This window comes from Hipposideros armiger, unplaced genomic scaffold (assembly GCF_001890085.2).
Source record: "Hipposideros armiger isolate ML-2016 unplaced genomic scaffold, ASM189008v1 scaffold_463, whole genome shotgun sequence".
NCBI lineage: Eukaryota > Metazoa > Chordata > Mammalia > Chiroptera > Hipposideridae > Hipposideros > Hipposideros armiger.
The window spans coordinates 468379-484871 of NW_017731813.1; the positions used below are offsets into that span (position 1 = coordinate 468379).

Genomic DNA, 16493 nt, shown 5'->3' on the forward strand with positions numbered 1-16493 from the left:
AAAAAAAAAAATACCAAGGGTCTTTTTCTTTAAAAAGGTCTCGTTTCAAATATTTTCCAAAAGAGTTTGGATCAAATTAGATGCAGGTGCTTAAGACCCAAAGCAGAGAAGTTAAGGATTAGCTCCTTTGTGATTCTGTCTGCCAAGTTTGTGGCACAGGTGTTTCCCTTCCCCCTGTGACATCTGAGAGCATCTGAAGAAGTGGGTGGGGAAAGTAAGGGGTGGAGTGGCAAGAAGGGAAAAGAAGAAATGCCCTGGGGGAAAGGGGAGGTGTTTTTTTTTTGCTATGGAGCCTTGATAGGAGGGCAGCTCAGAGGGCAGATGAGCTGGGGCTTGTAGGTTGCATCAGGTCAAGAGGGGAGAGTAGGTGGGTAGGTGGGGAAATGTGCAGAGGCTGCTTAGGCCTAGAAGCTTGATTTCCTTCTGTGCATGCCTGAGACAGCCAGGTTGAAGAGGCCAGTAAGCAGAATAGGCTTTTCCCAGACATTGCTCAGCAGGAGGGAGAGCACATGCTTGATGTCCTGGGCCTTTATCCTGATTCTGAACGTTAACCCCAGCTCGCAGAACGTTTGTTAGTATGGTCCTTGGTTTGCTCTTCACACAGAGGGGTGAAACGTATGGCTCAGGTGTTCTAAAATGCCAGCCCTTGAACTGTCATCAGTGACCAGTGACATAGGAAAAACAAAAGTAAGATAGTTTTCCAGAAGGCAAAAACTATCTACAATAAATTTGTATTCTGAGACTGTTATCTTTCCTCAGGTTTCGGTGTTAAAACGTCCTTTAGAAAATAATGGTGACTGTAGATGGTGGTCATATTGCTTAGGAGGGTTAGGTACATACATAACAGATGAATCCCAGAAGCTCAGTGGTGTAAATACATCTCCCAATTATGAGAATTTCAAAATGAGTGGTACTGATTAGCAGAGGGCACTCTCCACAGGGATGTGAGCTCCTTCTGTCTTGTGGTTCTGCTCTCCTCTGGGACTCCAGGGTCTTGGATGCAGCCTGCAGATAGGCAAGAAAGCAGAGGGCTGTGGGGGTGCTGGGTTAGTGGCACTGACCCCCTTCTCTCACATTCCACTGGCTGGAACTCAGGCTCAGGGCCGCACTCCCCTGCCCGGCAGCCTGGGCAGGAGTCTGCTGTGTTCTCAGGAAACAGAGGAAACAGATTCAGAGAACAGACGAATCAAGCTCTGACACAGTGGCTGTTTTTATTATTGTCCTTACCTGGCAAAGTAGAAGTGGCCAACCAACCTTCTGGTGGCCATCCTAATTTTGTTTTCATTTTACTGGTGTTGACGAAAAACATCCAGCCTAAGAGAAAACGTGTAAGAGTTCATTTGAGCCAAACTGGCGACAGTTGCCGGGAAGCAAAGCCTCAACGGATTGAGAAAATGCTCCGAAGAATGGCAGTTTTACAGCTTATTTTATACATAAAATCAAAGGAGGAAGGTTACATGAAACCCATTGGTGACAGGTTAAGGGGGTGGGAGAGAGCAAAGCAGAAACCTCTGGGATTGCATAAAAGCGAATTGGAGAGACAGGTACTCCCTTTACATAGGTGGGTGCAGGATCGTTAAGAGTTCGCTCTTTACAGCACATAGAGATGGTAATCAGGAGACAAGCATAATAATGAGGAATTTTGCAGTTTCCAGCTCTGGTCTGGAAAAAGGATTAAAGATGTTATCTTAGGTACAGAAAGACAACAGACCCACCAAACAGATTAACTTAACGAGGAAGCTGAAGATGTGACTTCCCACCATGGCCCACTTAGTTAAAAATTTTTTTTGTGTGTGTGTTCACGCCATCTTATTTTCAGTCTCCTAAGCTTGTCAGGTTTAACCTGTGGCCGCTTTTCCGTCCATACTGGTTTACAAAATTCAGAAGCCTGGAAACCACCGCTAGCAATAATCCAAAGGTCATTTCTGTGGAGCCCTGGAAAATATTTCCTTACTTGGGACACTTCAAAACTAAGTAAAAGTGCACCATGATGTTTTTCTCTTGTTCTTTCTTGTTATGAGCTAAGGACGAGCAATGTCACCTGTAGGCCAGAGAAAGCACTAGTTTGAACAGAGGTTTGAAAGTGTGTGGTCTTTGTGGCCTGTGCACTTTTTTGAATGAGGCAGATGTTTCAGTGTTTTGGTTTCAGGCCTCAGGAGTGCATGTCCCTTGTATAGAGTAAGGATGAGAGTAACCAGGGGTTGATTTCACAAAGGACAAAAATAAGCACAGTAATCAGTTATGCCAATAAGAGCCTGAGAAGATTTTTTTTTGCAATCCTGTTATATTTCAAATAGCAGAGGACTAGTGTTTCTTCTTGAGGAAGTTGAGTCTGGTGGAATCTGTATAGGGGGAAAGTAGGCCACCTGGCCCAATGCTCCGGATCTAAGAAGCTTAGTCTTTTCTGAGTGAGAAAGGAGGAGTGAGAGGCTTGCTTGAGAATGTATATGGCCATCACTCCTAATTCCTGGGTTGGTTTTATCTCTTTCAGGTTAGTCTGAATGATTCCCACAACCAGATGGTGGTGCACTGGGCTGGAGAGAAAAGCAACGTGATCGTGGCCTTAGCCCGAGACAGCCTGGCGTTGGCGAGGCCCAAGAGCAGTGATGTAAGTATTGGTGTTTCTCTGGACACTCCTTGATGCTGCCAGTATGCCCTTTGGTGATCTGCCGGGGTTATCATTCCAGAAAAAACAGTAGGTAATTGGACAAAGGATGGGATGAATTATACAACGTAGAAGATAGTCTACAAAATAATGAATATCCCTTGGTTGCTGACCACAGGGTCGTGCAGTCACTGGCAAACAGATCCATGTGATGTGTGGTGACTTTTTTGTGTGAAAGGGTGTGATCCAGACTGTTGCATCTGCTCAGCAAAATGCCAGAAGTGCATTCCCGGACTGAGCTGCGCGTTGGCAGCAGAGCCCGATGGGATCCCATTGGTCTTTTTATGTGCTGATTTCTTCTGACCCTTTAAAGCAGCGGTTCTCAACCTTCCTAATGCCGCGACCCCTTAATACAGTTCCTCATGTTGTGGTGACCCCCAACCATCAAATTATTTTCGTTGCTACTCTATAACTGTAATTTTGCTACTGTTATGAATCGTAATGTAAATATCTTTTTGTGTTCCGTTGGTCTTAGGCGACCCCTGTGAAAGGGCCGTTCGGACCCCCAAAGGGGTCGCGACCCACAGGTTGAGAACCACTGCTTTACAGTGTGGTGGGTTGTTGAATCGGATTCGCTCATGTTCTTTTTTTAATTTTTTTTTTTTTTATATTTTTTTGGGGTACCCAACAAAATATCACAGTTAGACATACACACCTCTCACAAAATGATACCCCCCCCCTCCAATCTTGCTCACATTCTTAATTTCTACAGTTGGCTTATAGGATGTTTAATAGTTGAGGTGTTTTGAAGTCATGAGACCAAGTGTCACAAATTCAAAAGCCTATGAGAGGTCAGGAATGAAATTGTCTCCAAGTTCACAACATTCTTGACCTCCACAAAGAATAATAGTCTCTCCTATTTTTCTTGAAGTATATGGCCCTCGAACAATATGTCATTTTCCGACTTTTGATAGAGATACAGGTTCAAGGAACCTTCACCTGTATCTTAATTTGAATATGCTGATTGATATTGGTCTGAGTGTCTGAGAGACTCTCAGAAGGGACTTTGGTGAGCTAGAGAATCAATACTCCTGAGGGGCCATTGTGACTGGGTCTCAGCTCTGGATGCCGTGCTGGAAGCAGGGCCCAGTGTTGCCAGACCTTCTGATTTTTCGAGAGAAGCTCAGAGATCTGGCTTTTTATGTGAAAACTGCTGAGCCTTACAACTTGGAAGCTAATGTTTACAAACAACGTGTAAGCCGAGTAAAACGTCTATGAGCTCTGGCCCTTGTGTCTCAGGTCTTCGGCCTCTGCTGTTGACTTCCCCTTGCGGGGAAGAGGAACAGCCGCTGCCTTGGGTCAGGTTCCGACATGGTGACAGGGTGAAGCTGTGGACAGAAAAACATGTGTGGAGCTTTGGTGATTTTCTGCTCGGGCCAGAGGAAACCTCTGAATTTGCGATCACTGTTGTTATCAGCCTAAGGACGCAAGTGTAATTCTTAAGTGTAGTTTAATTTCTGTCAGGTCCCTCATTGTATCCACTGAGTTGAATGTGCTCTGGGGTAGGTGACTGGACGGAGCTCCATTCCAGGGCTTGCTTTCTAGTGAGTTGAATTGGGGAATCATAGTAATGATGCACAGCTTTGCCCAGGGTGGGCACTGAGCAGTGGCAAGTGGGAAACCACTGTACCTGACAGCCAGTTTGGGTGTCATGATCTGGAGCAGGGCTAGGCTTGTTTGTGGTGATGACTTTGGCCCATTTCTAAATGTGATGAGGGTTTGCAAGCCCAGACGGCAGTGTTTGGATGCCAGTGTATATTCAGCATAGTCACTGCCCATAGGCAGCCCTTTCGAGCACAGGAGCTGGCTCTGTGCCCTATGGTATTAAGAAAATCCTCCTTAGAGTTTTTATGCATTTTAAAAATTAGTTGTCCAGATAATATTTCTCTTGTGTGGGATTGATAAAGACAGTAACCTTTGTTTCATGGTTTGGCTGGACAAACAGGAGGCTAAAGATATTAAGTGACTTGCATGAGGTCACTCAGCATGTCTGTGGGAGAGCTGAGGCCAATGAGAATTAAGAACCAATCATATACTCGGCATGTGAGACTGTAGGGTTGCTAGGGTGACCAACTCACCTGGGTTTCAGCACTGGAAGTCCCACGTACTGGGACCACACGGAGTTCTGGATGAACCAGGATGGTTGGTCACCTCGGTATTGCCAGTCTACCCAAACCCAATTCTCCCTCTGTCCAAATACTGGGCTGTATCTACTAAGAACCCATTGAACATTTGAAGTGACACACTATTCTGGAATGAAGTATATGATAAGATTAAATGGAAACTTAATGCTTAGAGATAATAAATAAGGATGACAGAGATTTCCCCCATGTGTACAAGTGACATTAAAGAGTTAGATGAAACTGAGATGTTCTGATGTGAAAAATTAATGCAAAAATTATGACTCAGAGGCAGGAGTTGGTGGTGCCAGAGTAGTAACAATCCAATTTTTCTTTAAAGAAGACTGGTTCGTAAGTCTCCATCAGCAGTCCAGAAGGGAAAGAACCTAACCGAATAAGGAACTGTGAGTGACCGGAAATGGCCAAGTGATTGCATATTCAGTTTATATAAAAGGGGTGGGCCTGGAAGCTGGAATCTCAAGTTTGCTATTAAACCAGAAAAAAAAGAATAGCGTCCTGATGAACTTGTAGCCAGCATGGTCCCATGGAGAACAACAGCTCCTGCCATACCCCTCTTTCTCTGTGGTAGGTCTGGTAGATGTAAGGAAACAATATTTATTTATCTTGCCCTTTGCTGCCTCTTTGTTTCTGCCCTCTCCTGTTTTGCAAAGTTCTCCGGTGCAACATAATTGGCCAAAGAGCTCTCCAGAGACAGGGCTCACCTAGGATCAGAGTCAACAAGGGATGTATTGGGACTCGTGGGACTCGCTGCCCTTGTGCCCAGAGTGGCGTGGCATGATGCTTGGTGCCCCTAGGTTTGGCTGGGAAGCAGGGTCCGTACGGTAAGTCCTTACTTAACCTTGCCGATAGGTTCTGTGACTCAGTGAAAGAGGTATGATGAAACCAATTTTAGCACAGGCTGATTGATATAAACAAGAGTGAAGTTCCCAGGGCATCTCATCAACGTTATAATGAAACAATGTTGAAGGAAATGACATTGTTCAAGGACCTGCTCTACTTGGGAACAGTACAGAACTAGGTAGCCCGTGGGACCTGGTGTCTGGCTGAGTCAGGAAGGTTAATGACTCTGAAATCAGAATGCCTGGGTTTGAATCCTGTCTCTGCCAGTCATTAACAGTTTGGCCTTAGGCCAAGGCATTCACCTTCTTTTGGTTTTCTTATCTGTCAATGAGACAGTACTTGTAAAAAACCTTACTTCCTGAGGTATGGCCTGTGGATGAGCAGCTATGGGTATTTTCTGGGAGCTGGTTAGAAATGCTGTCTCGGGTCTCACCCCAGACTTCCTGAATCAGAGTCTGGTTTTGACCAGTGACCTGCTGGGTGAGTTGTAGGCATTTTACAGTTTGAGAAGGCCTGGTGTCAAGTACTTAGAGCAGTGCCAGGTAGGGAATGTTTTCTGTACATTTTAACCCTCTTTTTCTTCCCTCTCCCCTCTCCCCTTTCCCTTCTCTTCTCCCTCCTCCCCTCTCTTCCTCCTTTCCCTCTTCCCCGTCTCCTCCTCCTCATTATATGAAGCACAGGGAAAGACTTTAAAACCATTCACTTCAAAGGACTATCTTTATATGTGAGGCAGTGATCTAACTAGCAAATTTGGGCAGTTTAGAAACTCCTCCCCCTTTTATTCAGTTCTCTCCTGTCCTAGGGAGGTCAGAGAGGACTAAGGAATGCAGAAACCTGTGTCTGGATGAAAAACAAATTGGAAGCACAAGATGATCAAGTACACGGTGCCTGCCCAGACTCACCTGCAGATCTTGGTGGGCAGTGAGTGAGTGAGCAACCTAGTGCTGCCACAAAGACAGGACAGACAAGCCAGGATGTACCAGTGGGGGTGCACCGTGGAGCCCGCGAGGCCGCCAGCCCCCTTGGCATTATCTGAACACTGGCAGAGGCCTTTTCTGGGTTCTTCACTGTGGAGGAAAGTGGATAGCTGTGCCCAGCCCTGAGCTTGGTCTTCACCCTTTGGAGCTCAGGGTCTGCGTTAATCAAATACTGGGTTATCGGAAAAGTCATGACATATTTTTTTCTATGTTTGTCGTTGCGAAAATGCGTCATGGCTTTTGCGACAACCCAATAGAAATAAGAATTATGAAGATAGGATAAAAATATCGTGTTGGAATTGTTCAACCGGGAGAACGGAAGGACGGTTAATGAGCAATTGGAGAGAACCTTTAGCATAGGATGGACCCTTCCATACTTACTCTTCATTTCTATTAGGCATACGACCCAGAGATGGATTTTGTTTATAGGTGAGAATTGAGGAAGAGCTTTTTGGTTGTGATGGTTGTTGGACCTCCAGTTGTGAAATGGCGGGGGAATGGTTGAGAATCTCGGAAAGGCTGTCTGTACGTTCTGCTTGCTGTCCTGCATTCCTTCCACTTGCCTGGCCTGTAGATTTGGTGTATGATCTTCCTCTTTAACAGAGAACCATAAGTATGTGGAAGAGGACATTATCCTAGATGGTTAACTTGCAAGAGTGGAAAGACAACTGGACTTGGAATTGGAGGAAGCAGTCATAGTCATTTTGCCACTTATTAGCAGTAGGACCTTGGGCTAGTCATTACGTTCTCTGAGTCTTAGTTTTTGTTATCCTTTAAATTATTCAATCAGTCACTTATTGAATCATTTGTTTCATTCTCTTTTATTCATTTATGAAACACATTCATTTACTCACTCTGTGGTTTATAGTGATATTTATTGATTCCAGAAATCTTTACTGAGTACTTGCTATGTTCCAGGTACACCGAAGGCAAACGGTAAGAATAGTAATAGAGTTTTTAAAGATGAAGAGGAATAATGTATACAGAACAGTATTGTGTACTGCAAAATGTCGCCCGATGTGAACTTATTATCACATTTGTGCCTCTCAGGAGGTAACTCCTAATGGATTATCAATATACGGGATGCTGGAGCTGGAAGGTCCTGAGTTCCCTTTGTGAGAAGCCATTCGTTTGCTACATGTGACTTCTGACCCTAAGAGGGACCCCTAATGTCCGTTCTTGGCCAGGAGGAGAGTGGAAGTGAGAAAGTACCACTCTGTCTTTTTACCCACTCAGATTATCTGTGCACTCTCAACCTGCTGAGTTTCTGAAGTTGCTCTTGTGGGAGCTCCTTACTGTGTGTTTGGGAGCCGGGAGTACACACTGTGTTTACACCTGTTGTGCTTGTCATAGGGTTTCTTCCACTGTGACTCAGGTATTGGCAGAGGCTCTCTCTGTTCTCTTGTGACCTTGACATCTAATGCATATTAATGACCTGTGTGTGCTCTCAGTTCCCTTAGTACATACCTTGTGCAGTTCATTGTTTACATGGGCATTATTCACAAACATTTGTATGTTTCACTTGTGTCTAAAGGCCACATCGCATATCTGGTGCCCGGCACAACACCTGGCTCATGTAAAACCCTCAAAACATGTTTGCTGTTAAATCAGTGGGCAGTGGAGGCAATACACTTTCTGGAATTAGTCTAGTAGTTCCCATTCTTCTTGGAAATCATCTGTCATTTTTTAATACTTACCCCAATTCTGTTATTCTTGATATTATATTCATCGATCAGGCTTGTTCTTAACCCACTGATTGTATTAATTATATTTCATGTCACACATGAAATAGACTCTAGGTAGTAAACTCTAGGTAGTAAACTCTAGGTACAAAATATCGGACAACTTTCATTCTACTATCCGTCACCTGAGGTGTAATGGCTTTTGGATTTTTGTCTTTGGAGGCAGGCAGCCTGAGTTGCAATCCCAGGCTGCCACTTACTTTCTGTATTACTCTGGCAGGTGACTAATCTCATAAGCCCCTCTTGTCATCTCTGAAAATGATTCTCATAATTGCATTTGCCAGGTAGGGCTGTGGTGAGAGCTACCTGAGCGCATGTATTTGAAGCCATTGGTACAGTACCTGGCACCTAGGAAGCACTCAGTGAATGACAGTCCGTCTGAGGTTTTATTACTGTGGTTACTGGACAGTTGGAAACCCAGAAGCAGGAAGAGGTAAAGACTGTTGGCATGTGCATGGGTCCTGCTGCTGTTCTGCATACTTAGTCTCCCAGAGTACAGAATCCGAAAACAGGAGTGCTGGGGAAGAGGTTTTGGTACCCATGTATTTAACCTCTGTGCTTATTTAATCTCTTAGCATTCTTCCCACCCCCCACCCCGTCTCTTGGGCTACTCTGTGGAGACTCATGAGGATTTTCTTCTTTTATCTTCTGGAATGCTATAGGAATAGAACTTCCCAGCAGAAGGATGGGGAATTAGATTTACTTTTGAGGATGTTTCAACAGATGGCAAAACAAATTCTCAATCCCTTCCCCTCAGACATCAACATTCTCTCTGCCTCTGGATGTAATTTGTTAAACACTTAACCCAGCCATGGGGAGGAGGTTATCGTTGTTTTCATCTGTGTGTCTCCCCCTCCAGGGACTTTTCTTGGCCTCAGAAAAGAGGCCTGCGTATAACAGGCAGCAGTGGCTTCAGAGCTCCCATGCCCCACATGCCTGGGGAAGGACATAGAGGGGCCTTGCTGCTCCTTTGTGGGTTATCTTTTCCTATCCAGGGACTCATTGGGAACCACATTTGAAAGTGAGAGATCCTTCTGCCACATTTCTCACCAACTCTTCTTTTTTTCCCCCTCCTCTATATTCCAGGTGTACGTGTCTTACGACTATGGAAAATCATTCCAGAAGATTTCAGGAAAGTTAAACTTTGGTGTGGGAAATGATAGTGAAGCCGTGATCGCCCAGTTCTACCACAGTCCTGCGGACAACAAGCGTGTAAGGAAGCAGCTGTCCCTCTGTTGTGACGTCATGGGGCTGTATTTTGGGAGGATGGTTGTGCTCAGGGGGGCTGGGAGATGGAGCCCTTGGTCATCTTTGCAGCATGCTTGGCAGCCAGTGACTGTTTTTCTGCTCACCTGGGAGCTTGTGACAGAATACATGGTGGAACTATATAGAATCAAGCATGCCAGGCACTGGCCAGGCAGAATTTGTAGACAAACAATGGCAGGTATAAGCGCAGAAAATCTGCCAACTGATAAATGGCTTGACTCATAGGTGGCAAAAATGTTACCTAGTCCCCTGGTACTTAACCTTACTGTCTAATCCAGGTCTTCCAGAGCGGCTGCTGAGCTCTTGGTTTCATTGCCATCATCAGTGCTTGTGTGTGTGTGTGTGTGTGTGTGTGTGTGTGTGTGTGTGTGTGCGTGTGCATTTGTGCACCACTCTCCCTCCTGCCTATACCGGTAAAGAAAAGGACAACAATGCAGCAAATCTTGCTGTGCCTCCTGATTTATTTTCCCAGGAGGCTTATTTCTGCAGGACAACCCCACAGTTTGATTTGGAGGAAGCATTGACGTGAGGTTGCACTGGGCCCAGGGGGGCAGCGGAAATGGAAGTGGGGGGTGTGATGCAATCATCCCCCTGCAAGGCTTTCCTGCCTGTGAGGGAGCTCTGGCTCTGGTGGGAGAGTTGTATGTGATGGTTTTCTTCCCCAGTCTCCGGACCCCTAGCTTGTTTCCAGGGTGGGATGTCTGCTTCTAAGGATGCTGGAAACTCCTTAGTAGCGAAAGCTTTCTGAGGTAAGGGTAGCTGCTGCCCTTTGCTCATCCAGAAAGGAACAAGAGACTGAGATCCACAGGCTTCTCTAGTTGCCTGTGGTCTGTTCGCAGAGGTTGTATTCAAAATATATAGCCACTGGAATGGCATTGACAAATCAGAACAGACCCTGTCTGGATGCGCTGGGTCCTGAAGGCCGTCCTGCTGGGCTAGGTATTAACCTTTTAGTTGCTGGATTTGGGGGAGGTCCTGGGAAAGGGGCTCAGGCTACTGGGGCTTTCAGGGGGGCCACTCATGGGTTTCAGGGAAGTGGGGTACAGAAGCAATTTAAAAAAATTTTTAATTTTAATTTTAATTTTTTTTAACAACTGGAAGAATCATTCCTGGTACATACTGGTTAAATTCCTGCCTCGTACTCTCATAGTGGAATGGCAGTTAGGAACAAACTCCCCTCTTACCTAACTCCAGGTAACAGAACATTTTTCCCCCTATGATGAAAATCAAAGAAAAGGTGTTGAGGGCAACTGGTTCTGTAAACAAGACTGCTGGCCCTCTGTTCCCTGCTTTCTCCCCATTGTGGCCAGGCAGGCCTGGCACGTGGGACTCACAAGTACCTCGTGTGAGGTGAGGAGCCCTGCCCCAGGGTCCAGCTGGCCGGCTGTGCCTCCTTGCCCAGTGGATGGATCAGGAGTCATATAACACTTCGATGACTCACTTCGTCCACTTGTACCTATCTATTACTATTATCATTATTTTTAAACATTGTCCTAGAGCTAACACTTGCTTAAGTGGTGGCCTTGAAACCACCCTGTTGTCTCTCTGGAATCTTCATTTTCAGTTCCACCTGTCCCTCCTGAACCTCCAACCAGAGGGCACAGACGTCTGTAAGTGGTGTTCATCTTCCTTCCTGCTTGACATAGGTTATGGTGAAGAGCTGCTAAGCCTGCATGTCTGAACGGTCAGAAGACAGGAGATACGGTGTTATGGGATTTTAGGGGGAGGTTTCGTGCAGGGAGAGGGTAAGGGGCGTTTTGAGCATTAGGTCTGGAGAAGGAGCAGGGCACCAGGCATGATGTTGGGGCAGGAAATAAGGAGAAACCGGGGACGATTGCAATGAAGGGGCCTTAAGATTCTGCGAGGTGAGATGCCTGCAGCCCAAGTCTACTAGTCTACCTTCCTGTCTGCCTTGAAGAGCGGCGCATCTCAGATTTCTCACGGCTGAGTTGGATATGCTTTGGAGTCGGTGGAGAGAGTAAAGAGGGGTTGCCTTCTTGGAGAACTTAGTGACAGTAGGACCTCGGCCTGGCGCAAGCTGAGTGAGCTTAGGAATGGCGCTTTCTCTGCTGAGTTTCTAATTCCCCAGAGAAGGCTGTTACCCTCCGCCCCCAGACTTCTGTGGAAGGAAGTGATGACTCTTATTGTGCCGATTACTTTTGTTACATTTGCTTTTGTTCCTTGGAAGGTAGTTTGCTCCAGCAGACCTGCCACTTTGTGAGAAAAGTCACACAAGGCTGGGTGCCTTGCTGCCAGCACCAAGGTACTGGGCCTGGGTAGATCAGGTGTATAAAATGTTAGGTGGGCTGTCAACGAGCATGATTTGAAATGGTTGACATGACTGCTAGCATCTGCTTTAAAAAGTTATGATGTCACGGACGGGCCATGTGGAAGTCTGAGGGGTGTGAGCCTGTGAAAGGGAAAGAAGGTGTTGGGTTGGCAGCTTGCTCTGGTCTGGTGGCTTTGCCTCATGATGGTGATGGAACGGTTGCAGGTCATATGAGTATGGGGCGGGGGGGGGGTGTCTATTTTTGCATTAGCCTGCAGTCCCACTTCCTTTTTATCCGTCCCATGTGCTGCCTGCTGAACCAGTCAGTGTGCAGCTCTAACCACCTGGCAGGTCCACTAGCCTCACAGCACACCCAAGATCAGTCAACGTGTCTAAATATGTCTGAGCTTGTTTAAAAGGTCACTGAATGTGCAGTTAGGCTTCATGACCTCAGCAGAAGTGAGAGCTGGTCCTGCCTTTTTCCAGGCAGAGGTTGATCCTATGTAAAATGGTGAAACAGCTGTCTCTCTTTCCCTTGGTTCCCACCTCCTAGAGATAGGTTCCTTCATCGTTTCTCTGCTCTTCCTCCTTGCCTTGTGCTTGTGGTTTCTGCACTCAAAACTGGAGAGCGTCTCTTACACTCACACGGGGAGAAATTCTGTTGCTTCTTTTGTTTTCTTTCCAGAGGTATTTGTATTTTAAGAGAAACATAGCTTTAAGCTAATGGATGAAGTTCGTTGGAATGTTATGTGTTTGCAAACGGGGTTGGGGAGCTGGGTTATGTGAGGACACTCCTGAAATTGCACAGTTTACAAAACATCTAATATGTCAGCTCTGCCGGCAGATCTATGGGGTTGGCCTTGAGTAGACCTAATAGCCAGGCAAGTATAGGGACTTAAAAGCAGAGTAGGATGTTCTGTGCCTTTCTATTATAATATGGCCTATGTGACATGGTTACATAACAGCATGAAGCAGCACATGCCTGAGTGATGAATGGAACCTGCAGGTCATTAGAGCTGGGGGAATTGAATGAGAAGGAAAGGCTCCATGAAGTACTCAGGATTAGAAATAGAGCTTCAAGCATGGGCATGATTTCAGCGGCTGGAGCAGCGTTGGTGGGGGCCCTCGAGGAGGAGAGATGCGTGGGCAGAGACTTCAAGGTGCCAGCCGATATGTAGTTTCTGTGCAGACAGTGAGGAGATTCGCTTCTCAGGGGTGGAGGGTTTGCACTGAGGTGCTTCCTGATAGCAGTCAGTACCCTGTCTGAAGATGGAGGACTTTGCTTTTTGCCTTGAAGACAGTAGGGAGCCAGGAGAATCTTTGAGTAGGGGAGTTACTGTGAATAATGTCTCTTAGGGAAACGTGTCTCCTGGAAATACGCAGGATGGACTGAAGGGAAAGATTAGAGAAGAGTCAGAAAGGGAACCACTGTGGTATTATAGGCACGGAGTTGCCTAGTCACTCAGCCAAATCTAATATCACCCTTTTAAGTATTTCACATCCTGCTGGGCCCTAGAAGACACAAGGATGAATAAAACCCAGTGCCTAGTCCCAGTTTTGCTTATAGTCTCTAGTAGGGACATGGGCCACGCTATAGTAGCCCTAGGAATAAAAAGGAAGGCACAGATTATGAAAAATGTTTTAAAGGAAAACGTAACAGGGTAGATGGCTGGTGGAAGTGAGGACCAAAGGAAAGCAGTGGAGTGAAAACCCAACCCTATTGTGAGTAGCGGGGCTGGGAGTAGCATGGAGAGAACTTGGGACATGGGGAGGGACAGTTGGGTTTTGGTGGGGAGTTGTCGAATAATTCAGTTTTGGATAGAAGGAAATATCTTGGCACATCAGAGTGGAGATGCTGAGAAGATAAAGAAGGTAATCACACGAGCATCTCAGTGAGAAGTCAGGATTAGACCGTAGATTTGAAAGTCAGGGAACGCTTGTTCTGGGAAGCAGTAGTTGAAGCTGTGTGGAAGGATAAACCAAGTTAGTCGCCAAGGATGAAAGAGGGATGAGGCTGTGTGAGGGTGGGGAGTGGACCAAGGCGAAGGAGCCAGCAAGAGAGTCAAGGACAGATGGTCAGGGTTGGGCGATGGAGGGTGGAGATGAGACAGTGCTGAAGAAGGCAGGGAAGAGAGAGTTTCCAGTAAAAGCTTAAGGAGTCAATTAAGAGCAGAGGCATATAAATGAGTCCAATAATACAATGTAAGACCTATGAATTAAATTCAGGAAATGTTGCCTTTTTGTTGGAAGAAAAGATGTAAGGATTGATGACCTGTAAAGAGATGGGCTCTGAACCAGCCGTACACTGATGCAAATGCTGCCTCCTTCTGGGTCACCTTGGGCAGTTAACCTTGCCAAGCTTCAGTGTATTCATTAGTAAAAGCGATAATAATATTTAAAGCATTGAACTGCTGTGAGTGCTAAATGGACTACATGAGATAAGGCATTGAAAAATTTTCGCTCAGTGCCTGGCACATAGTAACTAACAGCTCTTGAAAAATGTTAGCTGTTATGAACAATAATACTTTCTGTGATTGGGCACATGAGTTTTAGATTCTAAAATGTGAAACTGCAGGAAGCCATGGAATAGATTTCTTTTCAAACTTAGAACCTTCCCTTCCCCCAATAACCATGGTGGTTTCAGAGCAGGAGGATGGGCTAAATTACTGGAATACTTTTAGGCCCAAAATTATGATTGTACCCTTAGGATCATACATAATTGTTTTTATGTTTATTTATTTATTTTAATTAATTAATTTTTTTTATTGTGGGAATTGGGGAGGGGGACAGCGTTGGGGAATCAGGGAAAGGGAACAGACAAGTTGCTGTCCTTTTGTTCTTGAGTCTAGTTGTGGAGGACACCGCTTCACTGGCCCATGTTGGTATTATCATTGCACTCTTCCCAGGTGAGGCAGACTGGTCGCTGGCCACTGGACCGCCGCTCATGGCGGCTCTTGGCAGCTCACAGCGGCTCTTGGCAGCTCACGCCAGCTGCCGGCCGCTCATGGTAGCTTACGGCAGCCCACTGCAGCTCCACTGCTGCCTACATGGTCACCGGCGACTCACAGCAGCCCAGCTCCGGGTCGAGCTGTTGTTCACCATCTTAGCTGTAGAGGGCGCAGCATCACTGGCATTAATGTGGGATCTGAACTGGAGCCCTGCTGCTCAGAGCTGGCATCCCAAGCCAACTCTTAACCAACGCACTACTCAGCAAGCCCCATAATTGTTTTTATAGCATTGTATTTTCTTAGAGTAGTTTTTGCTTTCAAAACATTTACTAGCCTTTAGAGTTAGTTTTTAATTAGGCTTCTACAGAGATTGGAGTTTTATTGAATATATTAGCGGTTGTGGAGGAAACACGAGTGAAAGAACACATCAAAAAACATCTTCCTGGGAAGTTTACAGTCTAGATTTGGGGAGAGAGCGTGCAAAGGAAAAGGAGCAAGAACATACATGAAAGCAACATGTGAACAAGTGCAAAGAGTTAGTGTATACTGAAGCTGTTCGTGCTGAGGACCAGAGCTGAAGATTGATCTGGATCAGGTGAAATCAATTAGGGAAAGTGTTTTTTTGTTTTGTTTTGTTTTTGTTTTTTTAAGATTTTATTGGGGAATTGGGAGAGGGGAACAGTGTTGGGGAATTGGGGGAGGGGAACAGTGCTGGGGAATCGGGGGAGTGGGAGCAGACAAGTTGCTGTTCTTTTGTTCTTCAGTCTACTTGTGGAGGACGTTGTAGGGAAAGTGTTTTGGATTGATCCCTTTGGATTGTTGATTTCCAGGATTTCCGTGACTGGAGCAGGTTCCTCCTTGCTCTAGTTCCTGGTTCACATAGTCCACTGAGTCACTCTCGTTCTTCTGGGAGCAGGAGCTGTCATCCTTGTGTGAATTCAAGTCCCGCCATCATTTGTGCTTTCCAGCCTTATTTTCTAATTGTTTCCCTCAGGCCCTCAAGAGCTGTCATCAAACCCATGCAGTATTTTTTTTTTTTCTTCCTTTATTCCCACTCAAATTGCCCAAGACTTGGAATGTTCTTTCCCTGTGGAAGCCTTGCCTGCCCTTCAAGGCCTAAATCTGACGCGGAGTCATTTCTGATTGAAAAAAACAGTCTGTGCTTTCATAGGACCGTCCATGGTTTCTCATTTGATCTCATTTTCCCTTGAATTATAGTTAGCTGTGGACTTTGTCTTTCTCCCACATTATACTGCAAGCTACTTAAGAGGAAGGATCCCATGTTTTCACTTTGGCACCCTCAGTGTCTGGTCCATGGTGAATATTCACATATACATTTGTTGAATTGCCTCAATCCTTTCCCCTCGGAGATTCTTAAGGCTGGCAGTCAGTCTCCAGGCAAACTTGTTCAAAGTCACTCAACCGTGTGGAAGCAAAATAAGGTGAGGCCCCTGCTCCCCAGATCTACTTCCTGCTGTGCCCCAGAGTGAGTCTGCCAGCCCTGATGGCAGCTTGGTTCTCAGTGCTTCCCTATCACCTGGCATAGTGGCAAGAAGGTGAAGCGAATCTTCCTAAATGGATGCGATCTTAGGGATTTTCCTGGAAGGGCATATCAGAATAGACAGTAGTCCTGTGTGTGTGCAGC

The 16493-nt window shown here is 45.9% G+C and overlaps 1 protein-coding gene across 1 annotated transcript in view; it reads left to right on the forward strand.

The window, feature by feature from the left end:
• Positions 1 to 16493, forward strand: part of SORL1 (sortilin related receptor 1) — a 185312-nt gene that overhangs the window by 15972 nt on the left and 152847 nt on the right. Inside the window, exons 2-3 of the mRNA XM_019666166.1 lie at positions 2492 to 2608; positions 9452 to 9577. Of these exons, the coding sequence (XP_019521711.1) occupies positions 2492 to 2608; positions 9452 to 9577 (243 nt within the window). The remainder of the gene's footprint in view (positions 1 to 2491; positions 2609 to 9451; positions 9578 to 16493) is intronic.